General features: G+C 35.6%; 1 protein-coding gene across 4 annotated transcripts in view; it reads left to right on the forward strand.

Annotated features, from left to right (window-relative positions):
• Window positions 1-19,156, forward strand: part of ZRANB3 (zinc finger RANBP2-type containing 3) — a 332,973-nt gene that overhangs the window by 117,480 nt on the left and 196,337 nt on the right. For 3 of the 4 annotated variants that reach the window (XM_032354070.1, XM_032354071.1, XM_032354073.1), the window contains exon 3: window positions 15,184-15,202. In XM_032354070.1, coding sequence (XP_032209961.1) covers window positions 15,184-15,202 — 19 coding nt within the window. Of the gene's footprint in view, window positions 1-15,183; window positions 15,203-18,084; window positions 18,103-19,156 lie in introns of those variants that run through there. The other variant, XM_032354074.1, reaches the window with a different exon arrangement.

A 19,156-nucleotide genomic window follows, 5' to 3' on the forward strand; every position in this document is an offset into this window, starting at 1 on the left:
CCCTGTTCATGCTCTCTCTCTCCCTCTCTCATGCTTTCCTTCAAATAAATAAATAAATATATTTTTTAAAAGATTTTATTTATTTATTTGACAGAGAGAAATCGCAAGTAGGCATACAGTCAGGCAGAGAGAGAGGAGTAAGCAGGCTCCATGCTGGGCAGAGAGCCTGATGTGGGGTTTGATCCCAGGACCCTGAGATCATGACCTGAGCTGAAGGCAGAGGCTTAACCCACTGAGCCACCCAGGCGCCCCAAATAAATAAAATCTTAAACAAAACAAAACAAAAAAACCCCTAAAGATTCCACAGCAAAACTATTAAAACTAAAAAAAGTCAGTTAGGTTGTATGATACAAAATCAATATACAAAAATCAGTTGCAATTCTATACAGTGAACTATCAGAAAGAGAAACTAAGGAAACAATCCCATTTATAATAGTGTCAAAAAGAGTAAGATACTTAAGAATAAATTTAAGAATGTGAAAGATCAGTACACAGAACTATAATGCATTGATGAAAGAAATTGAAGAAGATACAAATAAATGAAAATATATCCTGTATTCATGGATTAGAAAAATTAATATTGTTAAAATGTCCATACTACCCAAGCAATCTGCAGATTTAATGCAGTCTGTCAAAAATCCAATGGCATTTTTCACAGAAATAGGCAAAACTATCCTAAAATTCAAATGGAACCATAGAAGACCTTGAGTAGCCAAAGCAATCTTGAGAAAGAACAAAACTGGCATCATCACACGTCTTTATTTTTAATTATATAACAAAGCTATTGTTATCAAAACAGACATAAAAACAGACATAGTAAACCAATGTAACAGAATAGAGAGCCTAAAAATAAAGTCCTGTATATATTGTCAACTAATCTTCAACAAAGTCTCCAAGAATACACAATCAGGAAAAGATAATCTCTTCAGTAAATGGTATTGGGGATAGTAGTTATCCACATGCAAAAGAATGAAATAGAATGCTTTTCTTTTTTTCTTTTTAAGATTTTATTTATTTTATTTGAGAGAGTGAGAGAGCGCATGAGTTGGGGGGAGAGGCAGATGGAGAGAGACTATATGAAACTAAAAATTTTCTGCACAGCAAAGGAAACAAAATGAAAAGGCAGCCTATGGAATGGGAGAAAATATTTGCATACTGTGTATCTGTTAAAGCATTTATATCTAAAATATTTAAGAAACTCCTACAACTCAATAGCAAAAAACAAATAACCTGATAAATGGGCTGAGGACTTGAATAGACATTTTTTTTTAAAAGATATGCAAATAGCCAGTAGGTGTATGAAAATGTTCTCTATATTACTCATTTTCAGGGAAATACATATGAATCAAAACTACAATGAGATATCACCTCATACCTGCTAGGAGAGCTATTGTTATTATTTTAAATTTAATTTTATTTTTTTAGTGTTCCAAGATTCATTGTTTATGCACCACACCCAGTATTCCATGCAATAGGTACCCTCCTTAATACCCACCACCATGGTCATCCATTCACCCCCTCTTCCAGAACACTCAGTTTGTTTTTCAGAGTCCACAGTCTCTCATAATTTGTCTGCCCCTCTGATTTCCCCCAATTCACTTTTCCTTTCTTTCTCCTAATGTTCTCCATGTTATTCCTTATGTTCCACAAGTAAGTGAAACCATATGATAATTGATTTTCTCTGCTTATTTCACTCAGCATAATTTCCTCCAATCCCATACATGTTGATACAAAAGTTGAGTATTCATCCTTTCTGATGGAGGCATAATGTTCCATTGTATATATGGACCATATATTCTTTATCCATTCGTCTGTTGAAGGACATCTTGGTTCTTTCCACAGCTCGTGACTGTGGCCATTGCTGCTATGAACATTGGGGTACATATGGGCCTTCTTTTCACTACATTTGTATCTTCGGGGTAAATACCCAGTAGAGCAATTGTAGGGCATAGGGTAGCTCTATTTTTAATTTCTTAGGAATCTCCACACTGTTTTCCAAAGTGGCTGCACCAACTTGCATTCCCACCAACAGTACAAGAGGGTTCCCTTTTCTCTACATACTCTCCAACACTTGTTTATAAAAAGTTAAAAGATTTAAGAAGTGTTTGTCAGTATGTGGAGAAATGGAAAGCTTTGTGCACTGTTGAAAACACTGTAAATTGGTGCAGGTATTATGGAAAATAGTATGGAGGTTCCTCAAAATATTAAACATAAAACTACCACAATACCCAGCAATCACAGTTCTGGATATATATCCAAAGGAAATGGAATCAGTATCTGGAAGAGATATTTGCACTCCCATATTCATTGCAGCATTATTCACAGTAGCTAACATAAGATAGCTGTTGTTAGTGGACTGGATAGAAAAAATTGTGGTGGTTTATATACATACAGACACACACACGCAGGAATATATTATTCAACCTTAAAAAAGTAGTTCTGTTATTTTCGACAACACTGATTAAATGAGGACGTTATGCTGAGTGAAATAAGCCAGACATAAAAAGAGAAATAATGCTCAGTCTCACTTATATGGGAAATCTAAAAAAATGTCAAATTCAAAGTAGTAGAGTAGAATGGTGGTTACTGGGGTGTAGGGAAAGAGATATTGGTCAAAGGGTACAAACTTGGGGCGCCTGGGTGGCTCAGTGGGTTAAAGCCTCTGCCTTTGGCTCAGGTCATGATCCCAGTGTCCTAGGATCGAGCCCCGCCTCGGGCTCTCTGCTCAGCAGGGAGCCTGCTTCCTCCTCTCTGCCTGCCTCTCTGCCTACTTGTAATCTCTGTCTGTCAAATAAATAAATAAAATCTTTAAAAAAAAGGGGGGGTACAAACTTTCAGTTGTAAGATGAAAGAATTCTGAAGACCTAAAACATGGCATGGTGACTATAGTTAATAATCATACCTTATATACTTGAAAAATTAAGAGAGTAGATTTCAAGTGTTCTCACCACATACGCACAAAAAAGGTAACTGTGAAGAGCTGGATATGTTAATTAACTTGATTGTGATATATATATATATTAAAACATCTCATTGTATACCTTAAATATATTTGATTTTTGCTTGTCAGTCATACCTCAGTAAAGCTGGAAGAAAGAAATACAGTGTTTTAAAACTACAACCTCAGATAGCATTAGGTTCTTAAGGGTACATTCAATAGGTGATGTGTTATATATGCCATCAACTAAAATTTACAGATTTTTAAAATATGTGCAAGGCTGTGGGAACAAAGGCCACAGACTCAAAGTTTAGAGTAGCACTTACTAAGTTACACCTAGGAAGTAATGGGGATGAGGACATATAAACTGTAGTCACCTCAATTCCTAGATTGGCTTTTTATAGACGCTCAGTGTATATTCTTGAAAAAAAAGCATATACGATTAGGCAGCACATTTCTTCCCAGGCACATTAAGTCACAAGATCATGATGTCAGAATGTTGTAAGAAATGTTATATTGCTTAATATTTTCTGCTGTTCTTATAAATGAGTTGTACTTTGAGTGCTATTTGTAAAGAATGCTGATAACATGCTTTTGAAAGAGAAAGATTTCAGGATTTGGCCAAAGGAAGTAAAGCACAAAATTTTAACAATTTGAGACTACTTTTTCTCTAATTGGCTGTCCTTGTGACATTGTAACTCTTTCAGTCTATGTCATTTGATTTCTTTCTCAACTATTATCTTGTATTTCCTCAATTCTGAATTTATAACAATTCTGTAATTAAAAGCACAGTTAAATTAAATTAAAAGCACAGTTCTTTGAACTTAGTCCCATAAAATTACTTCTGTTTGTATGGGCTTTTCTCATTCTTCTGATAAATCCAGATTTTGTTTCTTCATACAGTGTTAATAGAAAGGTTTTATTTATCATGCCCAATTCACAATACTTTGGCACTGTACCAGAAGCTTCCTCTAGGTCATTAAAGGTAGTTCATGAATATATTCTAAGACAGAGGTTGGCAGATTTTTTCTATTAAGGGCCAGATAGTAAATATTTTCGACTTTCCATGCCATACAATCCCTGTTACTACTATTCAGTTCTGTCTTAGTCACACAAAAGTAGACATTAATAATATGTAAATGAACAAGCTGAACTGTATTCCTCTAAAACTTTATTTACAAAATTAGTTGGTAGGCCAGATTTGGCCCATGGACAGTAATTTGCAAACTCTTGTTTTAAAGCAGTCAGAATTCTTGTTTTTAATTGTTTAGTGCTGAGTTTTCATGTGGATTATAATCCAAAAAATAGTACTCTAAAAGTTTCTGGATAACTGCTTTATTTAGTTGTGTGAATATTGTACTGTTTTACATTTCGGATTGAGTGAGGCATCTTTCCTCTTGCACATACTCAGGCTAAATACTTGTTACTATGGAACACTGAATGAGTAGAGGCTTTTACAATAGTTGGAATAGAGAAAAGTGAAATAATTGAGGTATTACCTGAAACTTAGGAGTACATGCAGGCAGAGCATCATAGTAATAAGAGAACTGACTTTTCTAGCTTCCAGACTTTAACTTTAATTATCAGTAACTGTGATAGTCAATATGAAATGAAGTACTTCTTTTCTTCTTGAGTATAGCCATGGCCATACACCTATTTGATACAGATTTCAGTAAAACCCCAGAGCTGACTTGATCTGAATGTGACAAAGGCTATAGTGTTTCCAAATCACTCTTATTTAAAATTGACCTTAGAATTTGTGGCAGAGCCTGTGGTTGCTTTCCCAAATCCCTTGTTACCTTTTCCTTCACAAATATAACCCTGGGCATGGAGGTATATGTGGCCAGCTGAAACACTTTTTTCCAAACTCTATTTTGATTGGGAGTGCTTATGTGAAACTGTGTGCCAGTGAGACACCAGTAGAAGTCACTGGATGGTGATTCTGGAAAAACTTGTTAAAATAGAGTCAGCTTGTTTGACAAGTACACTTTTATCCTCTTCTTTTCTCCCTCATCAAATATTGATGCCAAACCTGGAACTGTGCCAGGTATCTTTTGACCTACCTGGAAGGAAAGGTCAAGAAGACTGTAGAGTCCTCAGGTACTTGGCTGCTGCTCCAGCGTGGACTTACCTAACTACAAACTTCTGGTTGAAGAAGGGGGTGTGGTGGTGGGTGAGGTAGAAAACAATCCTATCTGTTTTAACCATTATTATTTGGCTTTTTATTATGTGCAAGTGGCTCAAGTCTCTATCGTTAAAGAAGTAATATTGAATATTGAAATAATATGATAGTAAGTTGAGTTTTTATTTTGTGCTTTATTCTTAAGTTTGTAAATGTATTCTCGTTTTTGAAATATTTTCTGGAGTTATTTACATATAATTCAGTAAATCGCAAGCCAGGCAAAAAAGGAATTCATAAAGAATTCCTATTATATTCTATTATATTCTGAGAGAGGCTCTCAATTTGTAATAAATTATTTAACTTATTTCTCCATCTACCTGTCTACATTTAAGTATCACTGATGTACATGTCTTTATTAACAAAGCAATTTGGGTACTATTAAAACATTTTTTCTACCTTTAAAATCACTTTAGGATAGATTAAGCAGACCTAACTTACTTCTTAGTTTCTTTTTATATAAACTGTATTTTCTTCGTAACTCTAATATATTCTAATGAATGTTACTGTTTGTTATTGTCTAATTAAGCCTTAAAAATCTTCCACTAATTGCTGTAGGAATAATCAACTCTTTTGACCTGAAGCTTTATAGACAAGAATAAATAATTGTGTAAAAGCTAATATGTGATATAATGGCGCAGTGGGAATTATTATACATCCTGAAAACAATAATAATTCTCTCAAAACAGCTGATACACACCTTTTTTAAAAAGCCATCTAGGCAAATACAGAGATTTTTTTCCCATTTTGCTCTTATTAGTAAAAGTTATGGGGCAATTTTGTGCTAATGAAGTCAGACTAATGAAGCACAATATTTTCAAGGTATTATCAAGCATTAGGGACTAGTTTAATTTTTTTAATGCTCATGAACAGAAACAGCAATTCTTTTTAAAAACTTACTTGGTTTTTGGTATACACATAGGATTTGTTCACATTACCTCACATCTTTTAGGTACCTTTTATGCCCTTTCTGTATGACTCGTGTTTCATAATGGGTAAAAAGAGCTAAAAGAAAACAAAGCACTGAATATCATTCTAACTTGGTTGGTTTTTCTTTTTTATTTTTTTGAGATTTTATTTATTTATTTGAGAGAGAGAAAGAAAGCGTGCATGCACAAGCAGGGGGAAGAGCAAAGGGAGAGGGACAAGCAGACTCCCTGCTGAGCAGGGAGCCCAGTGCAGGGTTGGATCCTAGATGTTAGAATCATGACCTGAACTGAAGGCAGACACTTAACTGACTGAGCCACCCAGGTGATTTTCAAAGTCGTAACAGGTGTAGCACATGTGAGTTGCTTTATCTAAAGTTTTTCTTCTCTTACTTTCCTGAATCTGGAGCATATGCTAAAAACCTTAGGTACAGATTTAGGACTTAATATGGGTATCACTTCAAACTAAGAGAATGGATGAGAGCCTTAGGAATAGAGGTAGAACACAAAGAGGAGATGATTAACAGATTCTAGAATTCTTTAAGGACTCTTTTCCCTGTGCTTCTGAACATTGGTGGGTAAGGATGAATTGTCTGGAGCTTACTTAGGATGACAGAATAGAAAGATGATATGAATGGGCTGTGGAATTAACCACCCTGGAACCATCCCACTCCAGAATTTCTTGTAATGAATTATGTGATATATTAATTATTTTTCATGATTAAGCCATTTTGAATTGAGTTTCTATTCTTGGCTTGCATCCTAAAGGAAACGTTGTTTATAACACCAGTTTTTAAAGTCAGTTTCATATCCTTTTGTTTTTAATGCCTAAATTTGAAGCTCCTGTTCTCTGTAACCCCCCTATATCTATTGCCAGTATTTAGTTACTGACACTGAGCATCGTTATTTGTTGAACAGAACTTATCATCAGCAAAACAACAATAAAGTTTTTATGGTATCTTTCCATTTACAAAGCACTCTTTTATCTCATTTAATCACAGCTCAGCCTACTTGCCTTAGTCATTTCATAAAATAGATGAGATGAGGAAGCTGGATATAGAGGTCTAGGATATATTTAATCATATACTTGCAAATAAAAGCACTGCTTTAAGGTTTTACAGAAATCCAGCAGACTGCTTTGATATGCAACCAAAATAAATACTGTTGTTTTGTAATTTTAATTTTAAACAGAAATTTCTGGCCCAAGGACAAGAATCACAGACTCAGATCAATTGTTTGAGTAATTCCTTTAGAAATCTTTATTTTATTTTATTTTATTTTATTTTGTTTATGTCTAGGGTTTACTTAGCTTTAGTTTCAGATATCAACGTGCATAACATGTGATAATAACTTCAGGGTATCAAGGGAAAAAAAGATGTCCAAATAGTGGTTTTATTTTTATTTTTTTAAAAGATTTTGTTTATTTATTTGACAGAGATCATAAGCAGGCAGAGAGGCAGGCAGAGAGAGAATGGAAAGGAAGCAGGCTCCCTGCTGAGCAGAGAGCCCGATGCAGGGCTCCATCCCAGGACCCTGAGACCATGACCTGAGCCAAAGGCAGAGGCTTAACCCACTGAGCCACCCAGGCACCCCAAATAGTGGTTTTAAATGTGAATCTGGAGCATATGCTAAAAACCTTAGGTACAGATTTAGGACTTAATATGGGTATCACTTCAAACTAAGAGAATGGTTGAGAGCCTTAGGAATAGAGGTAGAACACAAAGAGGAGATGATTATAAAGGTTGAACACCAAACAAGGTGTGTGGAGGTGGAGGCATAGAGGAAAGAGATAGAGATTAGAGTTAGGAGGAGAATCAGGAACATCTGGGAAGCCCAGGAGAGCTTTTCCAGAAAGTGGTTCTATCCCAGGGGTCTATGAAGAGGCCAAACTAGAGAAGAGCTGAACTTTAAGGTTTCCTGACTATATGTGTGTGTATGTATGTATGTATGTATGTATGTATATATATGTATGTGTGTGTATATATACTTGTCATTTGCCAAAGCAATGGAAACAAGAATTTAAAAATATATATAGTTTTAGAGATTTTATTTATTTGAGAGAGAGACAGCAGAATTAGGGGGAGAGGCAGAGGGAAAGGGAGAAGCAGACTCCCTGCTGAGCTGGTTGCCAGACATTGGGCTCAGTCCCCAAACCTGGAGATCATGATCTGAGCTGAAGGCAGACACTTAACTATCTGAGCCACCCGGGCACCCCTAAAAAAATATTTCCACCTCAGTTTTTTTCCTTTTCTTTTTCATCCTGTTACATGCTATATTGTCCACTTTTGGGATTTTACACAAGATCAAGAAAGGTTAAATCTAATGTTATTGATATGTGTGTGTACACACACACACACACACACACACACACCCATGCTTAAACAAAATATTTCTAAAAGGCTACACAAGCAATTGGTAACTTTGTCATTTTCAGAGCAGCTAATATCTGGGACACACTTGACGAATAGAGATTGGAGAAGGAATTTCCACATTTGTACCTCTTGAATTGTGTACATGTGGATATATCCCTTGTTCAAAAAATAATATTAAAGCTAAACAAAATAAAGGCCATTTTATTATGTTGAACTTTTGTAGTTATGAGGGGAAAGTATTTTGAGACTTTGCCCTGGCTGCAGAAAATATTATGATTTGATCTTCTGAAACCATGGTCCCTGTAGTTTTGTCTCTGGGGAGAGTGCTGGGGGTTTGTTAAAGTTGCATTAAGTTAGCACTGGTCAGGTATATATACTAAAGCGTAGTATGGTATATAATATAGTTTAGTATATAGATGGTTGATTCTTCCTCAAGGACAAACTGTGTATAAATATCTAGAAGGTTAATATTTTCCCAGAGGAAATAGCCCACTTCTGAGGCCAAAGCATGCATAGTAATTGACTAAGCAGACCTTGTGTTCAGGTACCAAGTCCTGGTTTCTGCACTTAGGATTCCAAACATCTTACATATGTTCATCTTACATGTGTTCACCTCACTGAGTTGTCAGTGTTGCCAAAATATTCACTGGCTGTTCTCTTGCTGCAGTGTTACCAAAACACTCTTTTGCTGCTTTCTTTTTACAGACATGATATGTTCAAGAAATATGGGTGGTAGTTATTTAAAAGGTGGGGTTTTTTAATATAAAAAATTGGAGAAAAGCTTTGAGTTAAACGCAAATTGTTCAGTTCTGTGAGTCTTAGATTAGAAATTTAGCTGGTGGGTAAAATGATTCTCGGAAAACTATAATGCAGTTTAGCTTTCTCTCTTCTAGCTGTATGAAAATTTGAGCTAAAAATAGCAAACACTGAGCATGTGCATCCAAAGATATGGCTGCTGCAAACACTGGAATATATATGTCTTGATACTGTAAGTGGATGATTAATGTAAGGAGCCTCAAGCTTTTGGAAACAACTCAGTGAAATGAAAAGTTGCTTTTTGATGTCTGTAGCCAAGCTGGATAAATTATAATTCAAGCAGTTAACATGGATTTTGGAACAAAGAATATTATTTATTTTTTGTAACACTGGAAAACTGAACTGCTTGTAAAATTCAGATAGAATTATATGGCTGTTGGCACATCACACCAAATACAATAGATACTCCTTTAAAGGCTTGGCAAATACAATAGATATTCCTTTAAAGAAGGAAGTTTTCTTTTTAGCTATAGGTTAAAGTACATGTAATTCATATTGTTCTTACCATTTCCCAATGAGAGAAAAAGCTATTTTTATTTCTGTGGATTATTACGGTTATGGCTATAGTCTTTTGATTACAAAGTAAAATTTAGTTTCAATCAAATGTGGTGTAAAATTTCTCTGAAGTGAGAAATTGTATTGGCCATATTTTCCCTTTTTAAATTATGGTAACACAGTTAGGCCTTCATCAGTCAGCTTCCTTGTTTTCTTTCAAAGTTTCGACCTCTTGCCCACTCTTAATGTTTCCAACATGTTCTATGCTATTGCTCTATTTTTTAACCTTTTTTTTTTTTGGCTACCAAAATTTCTTTTTAATTACTCTTTATCTGTTGACTCCATTTTTTGCTGCCCACCATCTTCTTAACCACTTTTGCAATAACGCTTACAAGTAAGCTCCTGGTAACTTTTATGATGGCCTTTTAGCCCTCATCCTTTGCAATATCCTTGTGGCATTTGGACACTTAACCCATTTTCTCTGTTAATGTATTTCTCCATGGCTTCTTTTTTTTTTTTTAATTTTTATTTATTTATTTGACAAAGATAGATCACAAGTAGGCAGTGAGGCAGGCAGGGAGAGGGTGGGGGGAAGCAGGCTCCCTGCTGAGCAGAGAGCCCAGTGCAGGGCTCGATCTCAGGACCCTGGGATCATGATCTGAGCCAAAGGTAGAGGCTTTAACCCACTGAGCCACCCAGGCACCCCTCCCCACGGCTTCTTAAACCCTAATCCCTGTTCTCTTTCAACTTTTTTTCCTTTCCTTTTTTTTCTAAATGAGGTTGTTTCCCAAAGTACTAGCCATGAAAAATTACTATCTTTTTACAATTTACACATGAGAACCTCATTCATTTCTGTTTTCTCTATGATCATCTGCATGCATAGCTCCTTTCTCATTTTTAGTTATTGTCTTCACTTGATTCCTTAGTTCCTGATCCACACTTCTATCTGCCTACTAGATATTTCACTCATAGGATCAATAAGATACTTAACCTGGGCTATTTATACTATTCTGTGTTTTTTAAAAAAAAGTCTTCTCTGGACCCTAGTTTTCCTGTCAACTACTACCATGTTTCTCTGCTTCCTTTTACAGGATAATTCCTTGCACCAGTAATCTCTATTTACTGTTTCCCTTTTCTATCTTCCCATTCTCTCTTGAACCCACTCACAGGAGGCTTTTGTCTCCTACCATTTTATCAGCCTTGCTTTTATAGAGTTATGAATGCTCTCTTCCCAAATCAAAGGGTCAATTCTCAGACCTCATTTTACTAGATTTTTTTAAGAAGGCTTTACTATAGTTGTTCATTCTCCCCTTCTCAAAAGAATGTCTTTATTTGGCTTCTAGGGCATCACATTCCTCTTATATCTTTTTATATTATTGGGCACTCCTTCTCAGTCCTTTTTGCTGGGTCCTTCTCCACTTTGTACCCCTATTTGTGGGAGTCCTGCAGGGGTCAGCCATAGCTCTCTTCTCTTCTCCCTATACTCTTACTTCTTAGGTAATTTCAATTAGTCTCCTGACTTGAAAAATTATGTTTGCTGTTCTGCTTTAGAATAGTGTTAGTACCCCCTCTCCTTTATTACCTCTCTTTAATTTTTCACTTACAGATTTTCAGAGTATGTCTCTTTTGCTTCTAGAGTCTTTAGGTAGAATACACAACACCCATTATATTCATAGACATGAACCTTCATTGTTGACAGGATTTCCTTTTTATCTTCTCCTGTTTTGAATCTGTGTTAAGGTGTGTTTTTTGTTTGGTTATTTTTGTAAGCATTTTTCCTCCTCTGGTTTACTTGTGTTTTATAATCTTGGAGATATTGGTTGATCTCAAATATCTTTTTGCCATTGCTTACAAATAATGGGAATCTTGGCTAGATAAAAGATTCATGAGTTCTGCTTTCTTTTCAGGTAGTCCAGATCCTCCTTCATGGTTTTTTAGCTTCCAGTGTTGATGATGATAAGAATGCCATCTTGGTTTTTCCATTTATGGATAGTTGTTCTTTCTGTCTGAACATTTACAAGGTTTTTTCTTATTCTTCAATCAATAATTTTATAAGGATATGAGTAGATATTTGTCTTTTCTTTTCCAACCTGAAACTTAGTTACCCTTTCCAATTAGATATTTTTTCAGCCTGGAGAACTTTTCTTTTATTACTTACTTAATTGTTCCCTCTTTTTCACATGGTGTCTTTTCTCTATTTGAATACATATTTTTCACATATTAATTTTTTGGGTCTATCCAAGTAATTTTTCTTTTCTGTTACTACTATCATTTACTTAAGTCTGTGCTCTGTGTTTTGAGATAACCCTTGCACTTCTTCCCATCTACTTAATTCTTTCATCTTCCTATCTACTTAATTAGGTGTCAATAATGATCTTTTTAAAAAATTCATGTACTTATTTTAATAGCTTGAAAATCATGGTTTTAAGCTTCAGTGTGTATGTGTGTTGTATTAGAAATTATGTAAATGCTCTAACAATTTTAGTGCAAGTCTTTTCTTTTCTAGCACTTCCTTTTTCAATAGGTACATGTTCTGATTATTCAGTCTTACTTTGTTCTTTCATATGTTGGAGCCTCTTACATGGTCCTTTGTTTTTTTTTTTATGATGGCTCACTGAAAATCATGTCTGGTTGTTGAACTGTTCTTAACTGCAGGAATCCTGGAATTCATAATAGGTACAGCGCCTGAAGTGTAAGGACAGTTAGCCCACTAGAGATCCCTAAAGGAAGTATAATGCTCTCTAGTCTACTTGAACTACTCTCATTCTAAAGTAAGGAATACTCATCTGTTTTATGATAGGAAAATACAGTATATTCCAAGAGATTAGAGGTAATTTTACTATGGGGGTCTTCAGATACCTGGAAGCCAAGTTATTATAGTGATGCTACTTTTCAGTAAGTTAGCCACTCATGGGACAATGTAACTGTACACCAGTTTGCTCTGATGTTACCTCACTAGAGCCTTAAGATGTATAATAGTGTGCAGGTCTCAGCAGCTGCTTATCATTAGAAAGTTCAAGAACTTGGGAGTTGGCATAGGAAGGAAAAAGCCACAGTCAAGTTGTCATGTTTCAGAATACTTTCAACCCTCACTCATTCCTGTGCCATTTAGATTCTGATAACTTTCAACTTTATTATATCTCCAATCCTTACCATTCCTTTGATGTACATATCCTGTTGTCTACTCAACAGTTCATCTTGGTAATCTAATGGATACAAACTTTGTATCCATTTGTATCCAGCAAAGGTTGTATGTTCAGTGCTTGATTGTCATCACCAAACCTACTTCTCCTAAGTCTTTCTTATCTCAGTGAATGGCATCTCTGCCATTTTTTATGGTTAATTGCATAAGCCAGTATCTTAAGATTCATTCTTTTTTTTTTCATTTTATTTTATTTTATTTCCTTTCAGTGTTCCAGAATTCATTGTTTATGCACCACACCTAGTGCTCCATGCAATACGTGTCCTCCATAATACCCACCACCAGGCTCATTCTTGACTTCTGTCTTTTATTTTTACATCCACATTCCAATTAATTCACAAATCCTATTGGCTTTTCTTTCAAAATGTACCTAAATTGATCACTTCTTACATCTCCACCTGTACCACTCATCTGTACATCATTGTTTTCCTCTTAGTCTACTGCAGGTGCCTCCTCAATATTCTTCCTGCTTCTGCTCTTGCCCTCTACTGTTTATCCCCTATGAATCAGAGTAATCTTTTTTTTGAAAGGTAAAATGTTGCTTCCCTCCAAAGGATTCTAAGAAAATCCAAACTCTGTGCAATTGCCTACAAGGCTTTCCATGCCATAAGGCTCTCCCAGCTGCCTTCCAACCTTATTTTCTACCATTTTCCTGACTTAGTGCATGTTAGTCTCATTAGCTTCCTTGTTCCTTCTTAACTACTTGTTCCTTATCTCAGGGCCCTTGCTCTTATGGATCACTTTGTTTAAGAATACTCTTCTTTCATATTTTCTAACAATTCCCTTCCTCATTAAATTTGTGTCTTGGGGTCGCCTGGGTGGATCACTGGGTTAAGGCTCAGGTCATAATCTCTGGGTCCTGGGATTGAGCCCCACATTGGGCTCTCTGCTCAGCAGGGAGCCTGCTTCCCCCACCACCCACCCTGCCTCTCTGCATACTTGTGATCTGTCTGTCAAATAAATAAATAAAATCTTTAATAAATTTGTGCCGTGCTCACATGAATAGACATTTCTCCAAAGAAGACATGCAAATGGCCAACAGACACATGAAAAAGATACTCAACATCATTTGGCATCGGGGAAATAGAAATCAAAACCACAATGAGATACTGCTTCACACTGGTTAGAATGGAATGGCTAAAATGAATAACTCAGGAAACAACAGATGTTGGCGAGGATGCGGAGAAAGAGGAACCTCCTTACACTGTTGGTAGGAATGCAAACTGGAGCATCCACTCTGGAAAACAGCTTGCAGGGTCCTCCAAAAGTTAAGAAGGAGAACTACTCTATGACCCTGCAGTTGCACTACTAGGTATTTTTCTAAGGGATACAAACATAGTGATTCAATGGGGGTACATGCACCACAGTCTATAGCAACAATGCTTGCAATAGCCAAAGTCTGGAAAGAGCCCAGATGTCTATTGACAGATGAATAGATGAAGAAAATGTGGTGTATATATTGCTCAGCCGTCAAAAAGAATGAAATCTTACCATTTGCAATGACAGGGATGGGATTAGAATGTATTATGCTAAATGAAATAAGTCAGTCAGAGAAGGGCAAATACCTTATGATTTCACTCATATGTGGAATTTAAGAAAAAAAACATATGAGCATAGGGAAAGGGAAGGGACTGCTCGTGATCCTGACCACACCTGCTATTCTTTCTTTTTGCTCTTTGGATTTTCAGTTTATGACGCCTATCTTCAGTTTTCAGTGGATAGAATTTACTTCTATAGGTGAATAAGAAAGAGTAGAGAAGAGAAAATTTAGCCAAATAATAGAAACCGAAATTCATCTTGAAAGTAGGCTTAGCATATACAATGCAGTGTAGAAAATTGTAGATATAACATGCTAATATGTGGCTAAGATTTATTTTCTTGTGCTTTAATATAGTATTCTTCTAATCTCTAAAGGCCAATTTTAAGATTCATTAGTAAGGAGGGAAGTCATTGGTAAGTCATTTGCCATTTTGCCCTCATTTTTGAATGGTTATTCTAACTATCTCCATGGGTAGATGTGGGGAACATTTCTGAAACTCTAACCCTCCTGCATACCCATGTGCCTACCACTGGAAGATGGAGAGTCTTATAAAATCATCTCTGGCCCATGTTCTCAAGCACATTTGTAGACACCTCTCTCTGGATTAGTGCTTTAACATTTGTAAACTGTTTTCTGGCAAGCTACTTAGAATTTTTAAAGTGATTGACTTTGATCATTAAAATATTAACTTGGTTTTATTTTTATTTTTTTCCAGGTGTATGGTGGCTGATGAAGTAAGTGTTTTCATGATTTTTATGTCTTTTATAAAATTCCACAACCAATTTTTAGTGTCTGCTATTTAGCAAGTATTCTTTGTCATTCCATATGACTGTATGTCTATATAAGGAGAGAGCAGGAGAGGGGACAAAGAGAATGAGAATGAATGTGTCTGTGTTTGTGCATGCACATATTACGCACACGCAGGTGTGTACTTGAAACATATTATTATTAACATTAGTGATACAAAATTTTATGTTGTTGGCAGAGAAAGCATGAATGTGCTTTAAAATTCAGCCTCAGATGAAACTGAACTCTTTCTTTTGGTCATAGTACTGCTTGCTTAAAAGTTGAATTTTTTAAAAATTGCTCTAGAAGTTATTGTTAATTGTTCCATATGAGTGTGAAACATAATATTAAAGTACTATTTTATTATCACTAAACAAAATAGTTTGATGCATTTAAGTACCATGTACTTATATATAATATTGTTTTCTTGCTGAAATGGATATTCTTGTTATATAAACCATGATACTCTTTACATACATTCTCAGTAATGTGAATCAATAAGTTCAAATTTTTATTCAGTTTGAGAAATGTGTTGCTGAGAAATGTGATGCCTTTAAAAGTAACAGCAAACGTTTAAAAACTAGAAATGACGAAGCATACTGAATTTTTTTTAAAAAAAAGATTTTATTTATTTGACAGAGACACAGCAAGAGAGGGAACACAAGCAGGGATGTGGGAGAGGGAGAAGCAGGCTTCCCACCGAGCAGGGAGCCTGATGCAAGGCTTGATCCCAGGACCCTGGGATCATGACCTGAGCCCATGGCAGCTGCTTAACAACTGAGCCACCCAGGCACCCCACATACTGAATTTTTTTAAAAAATAAAAGTGGAACCAAAGAGATTCTCTTGATTGACTGTCTTAGCTTTAATTACATAAAGACTCACCAGTGGCTTATCTCCACAGTCTCTTCTTTAGGGAAAAAATGAATTACAGTGTAACATGAACAAGAATGGTGTGCAGAAAAGTTAATACGGGGTTACTTGGTTTATGCTGATTTATAATTACTAAAGTTTTTAGTTTGAAATCTTTATTCTACAGGCATTTGTTTAGATTTGATGTTAGGAGTTAGAAACATAGTCATTGCCTATGAAGGACTTCAACAATGTAATTGAAGGAACAGAACATAGACATTTGGGAAACAACAGCAATTTCTGTTTTGGAACAGGATGAATTCCAAAAGCCTCTTCATAAATTAATAAACTTGTTAGTCCAAAATGACTGAAAGAGGTTCACGTTTTTTGTCCCTGATCGTTTTTCACAAATAGGAATGTAAACTTACCCTTCAACCTTCAAAACCTCAAAACTAGGCATAACCATTTTGTTTAATATGTATAAAATATATCTTTGATACATATATGATGCATGTGTGTATTTATATCAGTTTTTTTATGGTAGTCCATTTAAAGGTTTTATTTGTTTGTTTATTCTAGAGACAGAGTGCGTATAAGTGAGCAGGGGGAGTAGCAGTGGGGGAGGGAGAGAGAGAAGGAGAGGGAATCTGAAGCAGACTCTGTGCTGAGCACAGAGCCCAACATGGGGCTTGATTCCACAACCCTGAGATCAGCACGTGAGCCAAAACCAGAGTCTAACACTCAACTGAGCCAGCCAGGTGCCTCTATATCAGATTCTGAACAAATCAATTTTATGTCTATAGAGATGATACTGTGTCAGCTAACAGCCATCTGATAATCTCTCTACAAGTGATTGAGAAGGAAAATCTTAACAGCTGTGTTACATCATTCCTACCTTGTTCTTCACTTTGATGTCATGGAGACATCATAGACACATTTGAATGGGCCTTAAATCTATGGAAGTGTCCATGGATTGAAATAAACATTTGATTGACCCCTTAAGCCTCCTTAACTTTTCTTCAACCAACTCCTGCTTCTCCTCAATTAACATTAGACTAAGGATTGTATGGACCTCGTGATGAAGCTTTTAGACAGTAAGTTTTTCATTATACCAACTGCTTTTCCTCATCTCTTACTATTTAAAGTTTCACAGCACTTGTCACATGTTGAGTGATTTTAACACCATTCTTAAAACAACATTCTTATTTCTTAATTTAATAGATTTAAAAGAACTATTTAATATCTCCTCAGCACTTAAAAAAAAAAAAACCCTCCACTTTGTGTCCATCATAATTACTTCTCTCTTTTCACCCACATTTTAAAGACTCAGTCTTTTGCATCTATTTGACTTTACTGGGTTATTATGTTAAATCCTATCAATGATGTTAATTATGAAAAAAGAATCCTCAATGGTGTGATACACAAATGCAAGATCATAGCTCACAACCTCTAATATCCTCTGTTAGCAGTAGACATGAAATGCCATTTTTATGGAATCTTACTAAACTAATGTGAATGAAAGTAAATTAAAAGTGTTGAAGTAGAAAGAACTTGTATATATGTAAATTATATGAACTCTGGTTTTGACCTTTATTCGGTTTCTTAATACTGTTCTTCTTTTCTTGTTCTTACCACAAAGTGGTAGTCAAGTCAGAGAAGGAAATGCAGTTTATAATTTAGAGGTCAACCACCTTTTTCTGATTTTTAAATTAAAAAGTGTGTTTTGGTATGATGAATATTTGACTTATCAAATAGCTGAAAGCCTTAGAAGGGCAATTTTACGTCTCTGTTATCAAACCTCCTTTTTTAAAATGCTTGAATACCCACTTGGAATATTGTGTAATTTAGCTGTCTACTGTGATTTTTCTTCCCTAGCTTTAGAAACAAATGATTTCCTTCAAGTGGCATTACTCCCCCTTCCAGTATTTTCCACTATTATCTTTCTAGTGATGTATTCGTTCCCTGTGAACTTATATAATCTATCTATAGTATTTAAGGTAATTATTAACTTTAAATTGGAATGATTTAAATTTGTTTAATTTTAATTATGTGATCATTGTGTGTTTCAGTTGTAAAATTAAATTTCAGAGAACACCAAAGCAGCAACATTTAATAAAATTAACTTTACAAACTGTTTTGAAATACTTCCTATTCACCCTTCTCCCCCATCTTGGTTTAATGAATTAAATGTTGTTTCAAGAACTGTGTAATGAATATACAGAAACTCTTATGAATTTGTGTTGCGTAAATACTGGATTCAGACCACAGTCTATAGTCAGGCTGTTGCACTGTTATCTTGTTTTTTAATAATTACTTGTAAACCACTTTGTCCTTGTTCTTCAGTTGAAAATTATTTCAAGTGTTTATTCATTAAAAAGTTGTAAATGGGGGCACCTGGGTGGCTCAGTGGGTTAAAGCCTCTGCCTTCGGCTCTGGTCATGATCCCAGGGTCCTGGGATCGAGCTCCACATCGGGCTCTCTGCTCAGTGGGGAGCCTGCTTCCTCATCTCTCTCTGCCTGCCTCTCTGCCTCCTTGTGATTTCTGTCTGTCAAATAAATAAATAAATATTAAAAAAAAAAGTTGTAAATGCAGGGGCACCTGGTAGCTCAGTCAGTTAAGGGTCCAACTCTTCTTTTGGCTGGGGTCTTGCTATCCAGGTTGTGAGTTCAAGCTCTTCATTGGGCTCTACACTGGGCATGGAGCCTACTTTAAAAAGTAATTGTAAATGTGAAAAATAGTTTCACATTAACACAAACCAGGTATTTTAATAAGATATCCTTGAAGGAAAATATTAAAACCACACATTTCCTAACTTATTTGTCAAATATTTAAAAACTATTGTTCTCAGGGCATCTGTATGGCTCAGTTGGTTAAGTGTTTGCCTTCAGCTCTGGTCCGCATTGGAATCCCTGCTTAGTGGGGAGCCTGCTGCTCCCTCTGCTCCTCCTCCTGCTTGTGCTGTCTCTCTCTTTCTCTCTGTGTGTGTCAAAAAAATAAATAAAATCTTTTAAAAAAAACTATTGTTTTCTGTAGAAGTATTGTATTTAGAA

This window comes from Mustela erminea, chromosome 8 (assembly GCF_009829155.1).
Source record: "Mustela erminea isolate mMusErm1 chromosome 8, mMusErm1.Pri, whole genome shotgun sequence".
NCBI lineage: Eukaryota > Metazoa > Chordata > Mammalia > Carnivora > Mustelidae > Mustela > Mustela erminea.